Source organism: Diadema antillarum, unplaced genomic scaffold (genome assembly GCF_040938485.1).
Source record: "Diadema antillarum isolate AM-2024a unplaced genomic scaffold, OU_Dant_1.0 seq00000994_RagTag, whole genome shotgun sequence".
Lineage (NCBI taxonomy): Eukaryota > Metazoa > Echinodermata > Echinoidea > Diadematoida > Diadematidae > Diadema > Diadema antillarum.
In genome coordinates, this window is record NW_027271832.1 from 396958 (window position 1) to 406934 (window position 9977).

At 39.6% G+C, this 9977-nt stretch overlaps 1 protein-coding gene across 1 annotated transcript; it reads left to right on the forward strand.

Annotated features, from left to right (window-relative positions):
• Nucleotides 1-933: 933 nt before the first annotated feature.
• Nucleotides 934-9768, forward strand: LOC139742300 (uncharacterized). Its single transcript, XM_071652879.1, has 4 exons — nt 934-1038; nt 6120-6299; nt 8901-8999; nt 9500-9768. Exons 1-4 carry the CDS (start codon nt 934-936, stop codon nt 9662-9664), a joined length of 549 nt encoding a protein of 182 aa, XP_071508980.1. The 3' UTR covers nt 9665-9768.
• The last annotated feature ends 209 nt before the right edge of the window (nt 9769-9977 follow it).

Consider the following 9977-nt stretch of genomic DNA (forward strand, 5'->3'; position numbering starts at 1 on the left):
GTTGGTTGTGCAGTTCCTGCAAGCTTCTGCTCTTGCTGACAGCACCAACAAAAATCTTGCACTTGCACAATCAGCTACACGACAAGATCTAAGCAACAACATGGACCTCTGAGCTCTGCTCAGAGAAGAAGTGATGCCGTGGTAGAGGCAGAGCCCGTAATGAGGTTTCACTTTCAATCTGCAATGTGATCTGGCAAGAGTTCAGCCATAGTCACCTTAGGACAATCGTTGGGGAAGACAAGCTGGAGCAGAAGTCGTCTGTGCCACAAGAAATGAAAGTTAGAGGATTCTACAATACAATATCATGGAAGGTTGTGCCAGCTCGCTCATACTGATTCCTAACAACGTATAGACCCTATGCCGTGCAACTTGCTAGCGCGAGAGAGTGGCTGGAGTGGTCGGTATGCGTCCCCGCCAGATTCGCAGCAGCCTCCGTATTTCTCGGCGGGCTCCTCTCGATCAACCCGCCACCATTAGCAGCACCGCAAGCACGTGGACTCGATAATGCGCAGACGCACTGCCAGTGTGCAAAAAGCAGTAAGCGCTAAGCAGCGGTCGATTGGGGACCACGCAGGCTTGTTATGATTGCGCAACGTGAAAAAGGCAGTGGCATTTTCAACCCGTGTACAAGCAGGTACGGGTAATCTACCGTACGTTTTACATGAAGGTGACCCCCTAAAAGGTGATCCCAGCATATCACATCAGGACGTACTTTTGAATAGGTGACTGCAGGCGAGGTAGGGGGACGTGGAAGCCGAATTATCTCTTACTTCTCTGTTGTAAAGTTGTCTTATCCTCTGGAAAACTAGTTGGAGCGGGTCTCTTGAAACCATACCACTCTTCAATCTAGTTTAAAGTTTCGTTAGGCAGTTCGATCGTCTACACCCTTTTTGCTGACAGTTGAGGTAAATCTTCTAGAGTTCTACTATTAAAATGTCAGACACCGCAAATATAACCCTTCCCTCGTCGACGTACAGGACTCCCTCGGGACTGGCGTACCTGAAAACTCCGAACGGCATTCTGGAAATTCTGGAATCTGTAAGTCTGTTTAGTTGATGATGGTGATTCCAACTGAGATAATTACGATCATGATGATCAACACCTAAAGTTGATCGTATAACCTCTACAGTCGATAGTATAGACTATAGCCAGGCTCTAGACTGAACTTTCTCTCTCTTTTTTTTTTTCAGTGTCAAGTTACTTAAAAGGGAAATGGTATTTACATTTACAGAGTGTATGCACAACATTTTTTTTTTCATTGTAAAATTTATGTACCATTTCATATTTCTGTGACTCGAGACATAGTTTAAAATTTCTCAAATGTGAAGTTTGACCTGTTGTCCGTGATACAAGATTTCCATCAATAAGAAAATTAGATGAGAATAGAGACATGATATTATTTGCCCTTTTTTACCCACTGAACTGTAAAGTCTCATACCGTACAAGGATTGAGGGAGAGTTTTAAGCTGCTTACATTTGTCATGATACTTATGGATGCCAATGATGTACTGAAAATGCTGATACCATGAAGAAATTTTGACCAATAGAATAGCAATAAGGTACACAAATTGACCTGCCAGGTGAAATGAAAATGTATGCTTTTATTTTTGTGCCAGCTTCTGGTTGCGGGGAAATGCGCTAAAATTTCCACCCCATGAAAATTTCCACTTTTACAGTAACTTAATTGCTTAGAATCTACTCACCTGACATTGACATTGACAGTTAAATGGGGAGCAGGCTTTTGGCTATTGAGGACTACTCCATTAAAAGCATGTAAATTGACAAAATAGATTATGAAGAAAATAAATTCTTAGCTTTCAATCAAAATATATGTGTCATCCTGATTTATTGTTGATGTTCCTTCGACATAAAACTGAGCAAAGAGAATGGACAGGGGTTTACCTAGGTAAAGTATAATCTAAATTCCTTAAAGGGTTTGACTTTCCTCTAGGCCTGGACAGTGCAGTGAATTTTGTGACTCATGAGGCATGTAATCCAACATCTTTGATTTCTGTATCATGAAAAAAAAAAAATGTTTTCTGTACAGCAGCAAACACAACAAAAATCTGCAAAAGTGTGGGAAAACACAATAATGATGTGTGGCTTTTTTCATTGCATTGCAAGCTTAATTCTTTTGAAAAGATACCATTCAGAAGATGAATTTTTGTTGTTTACATTCTGTAGGGATAATTTAAGAAGAAAAATGATATAATTGTATGGATTGCAGAATAATTTTGTGATACAACTGTCATATATAGGCAAGGAAGAGATGTAAAATCTATTTTTATTTGCCTTTATTTCATCTGTGAACAGTAAAATCTTAATTGAATAAAATGCTACATACATGTACAAGGATTATCTTTGATCTAGAATGATGTTCATGTTCTGGAAAAAAAATGAAGCTATTGTGACCCAGTGGATATATGACAACAGACTGTCATTTTGAGGTCTGTGGTTCAAGTCCCCTGGCTAGAGCAGTTGTGCCTCTCAGCAAGACATTTTGTCCTTATTGCCCAGTCTTTCACATTGATTTTGAGCATTTTTAAATCCTTTGATGTGCTGGTTTTTTGCCTTTCAAGTATTCATGCTCCTTAGTAGCCATGTAAAGAAAATCAGAATGCAAATATGAATGATACAAATTTAGCAAATCGTTGTGCTGAATGCTTCAACAATTTTGTTGACTGCATTTAAAGTCCACCATAAAAAGAAAAGGCTTGAATACTGGCAATGATATAAAATAGTATAATAATTTGTAACACTATGCTGGTAAATCTGAGCAAATTCTGAGAAAAGATAGAATTCCACACATATTTGATATTAAAGTTTGATGCGCTGTTCTTAAAACGTAGTCAGTATGCATTGACTATTATGTTTGATTTCAAAATACTTGAAGCTTTGAAAAAACTGGAAAGCTTCTTTCAAGCTTTTCTTGCATTTTTTGTTGAAATTGTCAAAGCTCCAAATTTTGAGGGATTTATGTTATGTCTAATTAATGTTATTGTTTCTAGGCAGTATTAGAATATATGTTTTTATCCAAAATGGTCTTATTTCAGTTCATTCTTACTGTAGCACAGTACTTTAGCTTGTAATCAGTAAAGTGATATGCAATAATAAATGAACATAAAATCATGATAGTTACATCACATTGCTAAGACTATTCCTAATCTGGTTTTGTTTTGGTTGTGACTGGCATTGCTATTTCACAAAAATGTGAACATTTTAGAAGTCATAAACTTTTTTTTTTCATTTTATTTGTACTTTCTAATGAAACTTTCTCTGTTGATTTCATTCTTTTGTTAAGTCAACACCAATATGGAGTGGCATTGATCACCAAATATTCCAGTGGCTTAAAATGCCAAGAAGAAATACCAATGATTTTGTTTGGATCTAGGTTTGATATACTTTGGCAATCTGTGAAACAGAGTAATGATAGAAGTTGCACATATGGAAGAACCAACTTTCTTGTCCGCTCCCCTTCCTATTGCTACGTGGCCTCATGTCTCTGCAACATGTGTCCTGTGAGTCCATGATGCAACAGACAAGTGATAAGGCGAATCCTACAGTCCAAAAAGTTTACAAACCTCTGATAGAACTGCATATATTTATTCAAAGACTTACAGATAATATTGTGTGTGACTGCAGCCTGTACCAAGATCCAAATGAGCAGAGTTTTGACCTTTGACTGATTGATTAATTAGTAAACTCTTTGGCCTCCTATTGGTTATAAAATAAATTCCAGCCAATATGCGCATGCAAGATAGAAAGTAGCTGTTGTGCCAATAGATGTGATGAAAGGGTGTGAGTGTTTGATGGGATAATCTGTTAAGGGCATCTGGAACAGAATTCCACCTGTGGTGTGTACGCCAACACTTCTCAGCCAGTGGGCTGCAAAACTCGTGCGCATGGGCAGCAATGTAGGCCAGATATAAAATGAAAAGGATTCATACTTGTTTAAACTGGGCTTCAAAAAGATTTGGATCAGCCAAAGTGAACCTCTGGTTCAAAAAGTTTGGGTGTAAGCAGTGTGATTACCTGTATGTCTTTCAGATGCTCATAATGATAGTGTCAAGTGGTATATAATATGTGAAATTTATCTTATAATTTGCATAATTTACTATGTTCCTTCTCAGTCTTACCAAGTATACATAGAAATGAATTTTCAATAGAATTGATTTATAATTCAATAAGCCAATGTCATGTACATAATGTAGGTCTCAAAGAAAACAGAAAAGCAAAGAGTATTTATGTAATTTTTCTCTCGATAATTACTGATTAAGATGACATTTAAAGAATACATAATGTCTCATATATACAAATGTAGATTAAAGTTTCCTTTCTTGAGCACTGGTTTGGCAAAATGAGATGACTTATTTTACACTTTGCAATGTGACTCAATATGATAGCATATTCCGAACAGGTTTACAAGATCCCCTCCCACGCTCATAATGATTTAGCTTAGTAAACAAGTTATTCGCTGTGTCAGTTTCATGGCTTTGATTGGTGATCATACAAGTAGTGTAACACACCACAGCTGTATTCTGGCCTTCATTTGTAACTTACGATAAAATCATATCAATTATTTAAATTATTTTGGAGTCATCTGCTTATCTTCCTGAGTGTGTTTAGAGGGACAGTCTCTCAAGGTCAGATGTGCACCTGTTAATCATAATTAAGGTACAAGTTGGAACTACATTGTAGGACTGAAATCAGAGTTAGGGTTCACCCACACCCTAAACACAGTGATAAAATATTGATTCATAGAAATTATCTGCCAGTACATTATGTTCATTCACTGTGCGAGTGCTTACAGTGGAAATTGAAGAATGCCCATATTTAACAATACGAATCTATCAGAAAGGATTCGCATGAATTCACGTTTGGCGATTCTCATGGAAAGTTGTGTACCTGTAAATGTTGCATGCACAACAAAGCCCTAACTGTCTGCTACATAGGCTTTGTTAGCTGTACCATTCATTTGGTACCATTAGAGGCCTTCATTGGTTTGAAGTGCTCAAGCCACAGAAAGCATAGTTGATAGAGATTTGCACGGTTCACATCACATCAATTGCTGAATTCAAAATGCAATATCACGCTGCAAAATAAACCTCATCATGCTCTCCTTTTAGAATATGACATCATTGGTCCTTGTTTACTGCTCCTTCACAATCAGAGATTTCTGACAAAATGCCTCACTCATTTCACTTGTCCCTTCAAAAGGAGGATTTCGGCAAAGCAAAGACATTGTCATCTATGTCCGCACATAACATGAATATATGTATGTAAAATTTTATGAATATTGAGTGGTGTGTTTGGAAATGTCTGGAAATTAATAATCGCAGGGTATTGTTTCTTCCGAAACAGCGATTTATAAAAAGTTAAATGAGGTAAAAAACTACTCAGTCATTCAATATGATTTTTCATAGGTGAACTGATATCATCATGTCACATCACTACTGAAAATTTGAGCCATTTTTCTGTAGTCACTAAATAGTGGAGGTATGAGAAGGAAAAATTTCAGTGAAAATGTGAAGTCCAGATTCGATGTGCCTCGATTTGTATGCAAAATGAAAAGGGCATTTTAGGGGGTTGATTGTACTCTCACTTGTCTAGAGTCTGCAGTGTTTTGTTGTCAAGCACATGTTTAGTATGGGAGTATGGGGGATAATTGCTTTCAGATATAAAGAAAGGTGTTACTTACTCTCTTAGCTAGTACAACATTTCTAACTTATTATGCAGTGATGTTCGTGGATAATTGATTGCAGTATTCATTTCTTGAATTCAACATGCCACAGGTATTAGCTGGATTTCTCCTTTATGAATTCATCCTTAAAAGTGATTTATATTATACTCTCCTGTGTAATTTATACATTAGCCAGCACTCAAGGAAATAATATGTTTTTATTTTCCAATTGCTGTTGAACACACACACACACACACACACACACACACACACAACCTCTGCATTCATTATTAATTACTGGTACTCAAGCATGACTGATAAATACTTTGGCTGTAACATCCTGTCAAAAACAGAATGGATGCTGTTCTCCCACCCCACCCCTGCCTGAACTGTACTTATTTTTCTCCTGCTTGTGTGACTCTTCCTTGCTTTGATGCAGGTAACCTGTATTGGTGCACTGATCAGCATCGCAGCCACAACTGACCGCCCCAGCGATGAGTCCTCCTACTGGCACCTGATGGCAGCCTGTGGTGCATTCGGTGTTGTCACGGCGATCATCATCATCCTCTATGTTGCTGGCATACCCCAGAAGACTACCAGGTTCCCCTGGGGCATGTTGGTAGGTGTATGCATCTTTAAAGGAACTACCAGTATGCAATGCAAATGCATGTTTACTTTTGTTGATTCATGATACCCGCAACATCACTTATATGTGGTCAAATGAATATTTAGATTTGTGCCATATATCTTCTATCAATTTTCAACTATTTTTTAATAGGTTACTTGGATATATACCTCCACACACACACACACACACCCCCCAAAAAAAAAAAAAATGATTCCAAACTAAGATTATGTTATTGGCATCATCTGTCAATCATTGCTAATGTACTAATATGATTAGCAAAAGACTATAGGAATGTTCAGACGGTGATCCTTAACTTCGAGCATAAGCTAACTTTGAGGATAAGCTCTATGGTCCGCAAGTGTCACATGGACGATTTCATTACGAAATCAGTCATTTTGTTGACGAAATGGCCATTTTGTCAGGAAATCAGTCATTTCGTAGACGAGGTAACATTTCATCGGCGAAATGACTGATTTCTGACGAAAATCGACCGTGCGACACTTGGTGCTCCATAGAGCTTAGTTATCCTTGAGGTTAAGGATCACCGTCTGAACGTAACTATTGAAATGCACCATTCACTAAACTGAGCATAACTCGCATGTTTCTATGCTACTAATATGATTAACAAAAGGCATTGCAGGGGAAACATGCAAATTATGCTCAGTCTAGGGGAAGGTGCATCCTACAGGGTGAGTCAAAAAAAAATGTACACTTAGAAAATGGCAATTTATTCTTAAAAAACAGCCATGAGATAACAATTATCATACATGATTAGAAACCGTAGTAACTTTTGATGCAATAAAAGTTTTGCTCCTGAAAACAACAATTTCATGGGGGGGGGGGGGGGGATTTCACTCGAGGCATGCAGCAAGTGATTTGAATGGACTGGTGTTTACTTTTTACAGAGTTCATCAGTAATCATGGCTTCACATCTATGGGGAAGATGCTCCATTCAATTTGTTTTTGTATCTCTTTGCCTATCAAAAGAATTCTTTCGCTGTGCTGTTCAACAGTGTCACATTAGCAGCACAGTTATCAGTGCCCAACCTTTTAAGAGAAATTGATACTTACGAATAACAATGCATGGATACAAAGGAGCAGTAAGTGTTGTGGACAGTTATATATGTGTACATTGCACCGTGACTCTTTATTCATTGACTGGCAATTTTCATTTATTTTTAGCTCACCTGAGCCAAAGGCTCAAGTGAGCTATTGCGATCGCCCTTCGTCCGGCGTCCGTCGTGCGTCGTGCGTCGTGCGTCGTGCGTCGTCCGTCGTCCGTCGTCCGTCGTCCGTCGTGCGTCGTGCGTAAACTTTTTACATTTTCATCTTCTTCTTGAAAACCCCAAGACCGATTTTCATCAAACTTGGCAGGTAGCATCCCTAGGGGGTTAGGAACTCAATTTGTTAAAATGGGCACCATGCCCCACCCAGGGGGCCCCCAGGGGGGCCCAAACCCCCCAAAATTAAGGAATCTGTAAAAATCTTCTTCTCTAGAACCAGAAGTGATAGAGCTAAGTTAATACTATGAGTTAGTACATTGATGACTGTAGTTTCAAGTTTGTTCATGGCAGAATCAGGGGTGCCCCCCTTGGGACCCAGGGGAGGGGGGTGGGGAAGGGTTCTAATGGGGCCTAAATTGTACATTTTCATCTTCTTCTTGAGAACCCCATGACCCATTTTCACCAAACTTGGCAGGTAGCATCCCTAGGGGGTTAGGAACTCAATTTGTTAAAATGGGCACCATGCCCCACCTAGGGGGCCCCCAGGGGGCCCAAACCCCCCAAAATTAAGGAATCCGCAAAAATCTTCTTCTCTAGAACCAGAAGTGATAGAGCTAAGTTAATACTATGAGTTAGTACATTGATGACTGTAGTTTCAAGTTTGTTCATGGCAGAATCAGGGGTGCCCCCCTTGGGACCCAGGGGAGGGGGTGAGGAGGGGTCCTAATGGGGCCTAAATTGTACATTTTTATCTTCTTCTTGAAAACCCCATGACCCATTTTCACCAAACTTGGCAGGTAGCATCCCTAGGGGGTTAGGATCTCAATTTGTTAAAATGGGCACCATGCCCAACCCAGGGGGCCCCCAGGGGTCCCAAACCCCCCAAATGAAGGAATCTTTATAAATCTCTAGAATCAGAAGTTATAGAGCTGAGATAATATCATGAGTGAGTACATTAATGACTGTAGTTTCAAGTTTGTTCATAGGAGATCCAGGGGTGCCCTTCTTGGGTGGGGGGGGGGGGGGGGGTGGTTGGAAGGGTCCAAATGGGGGCCTGAATTGTACATTTTCATCTTCTTCCTGAAAACCTCATGATGGATTTTTGTCAAACTTGGCAGGTAGCATCCCTAGGGGGTCAGGATCTCAATTTATCAAAATGGGCACCATGCCCCACCCAGAGGGCCCCAGGGGGCCCCAATCCCCCCAAATTAAGGAATCTTAAAAAAATTGGGCCCTTATTGTACATTTTCATCTTCTACTTCGGTAGAATGCCTGGTCAAATTTTAATTTAGATTAGTGACTGCGTGAAAGGTGAACTTGCGATACTCAGGTGAGCGCTAGACCCGCGGGTCTCTTGTTTATTGTATAGGAGTTGTTCTACTGCGCTGGTGCCTTTGTTGCCCTGATGGCCCTGGCTGCTCACGTTGCTGCTAATACCTTTGGCTTTGCTGGTCTCATCATTGGCACAGTAAGATAATGTTCTTGTTTTTGCCTTTGAATCTATCACCAGTGCAATGTTACATAGTTACAAACTTTGGATAAAGTTGAGTACTTCTTACTCAATAATTTAATTGTTCCAGTTGCAGGAGAGCATACCTTATCTCTGTCCAGAAAAGTCACATGCAATCATGCACTTTGCACCAACACACACATACACACACACACACACACACACACACACACACACACACACACACACATACACACACACACACACACACACACACTCAAACAACAATCACATATTCAGAACAAAAGACACCAGGCTGACACTAGCTCTGAGTGTAAGTCACATTCCAAGTGTTGGAGTCATCAACATTTTTGTTTTTCCTTTCCTTCTTTAATTGATGGAAAATTCTTGGCTCAGGAGAAGGTTTTCTTTTTCCTTTAGTTTTTGTATTGCGCGTTATTTGTCATGTCCATCATATGATCCAGCATGAATTCTCTGCATTGTTGGTTTCCCTCTAGATTCTATCGTTTGTTGCCATGGTGGTCTACTTTGTCGAGATATTCTTTGCCATCCGTTCCTGGAAGCGCACCATCATCGCCGAGACTCTGCGTCTGGTTGAGGAGGGAAAGCTGGGCGTGAGTGCTCCGCCAAGCCAGGCCATGAAGGAGAATAACACTGTCTAGATTGACGAGGCATCACCAACCGACTGCATGACCATCCATTGTATGACCACTCTTACCATTACCATGAATGAGTTTCAAAATCAGTTGCGCAGTAATGACTATTCCAAACTTCTGTACGTATGATTATTCTTTAGCATGTAATGCCCATGTAAAGATGCTTGTTGCTTCTATCACTACTAACACATTTTTCATGTTAGCAATTTTTATATGTTTCCTCCAATAGTTCACGGATGTGATCATGATTCTTAAAAGGAAAAATCTCATTCCAAAAGGTATCAATCATTCATGATCAATCCTCTAACTACAAAGATGC

Bases quoted from the DNA above. Each gene is read 5' to 3' on its own strand.
- LOC139742300 (XM_071652879.1), top strand. From the start codon at position 934: ATGTCAGACACCGCAAATATAACCCTTCCCTCGTCGACGTACAGGACT. The intron at 6,300-8,900 runs GTAGGTGTATGC...TTTATTGTATAG, and splicing joins GGTTCCCCTGGGGCATGTTG to GAGTTGTTCTACTGCGCTGG. The intron at 9,000-9,499 runs GTAAGATAATGT...GTTTCCCTCTAG, and splicing joins CTGGTCTCATCATTGGCACA to ATTCTATCGTTTGTTGCCAT.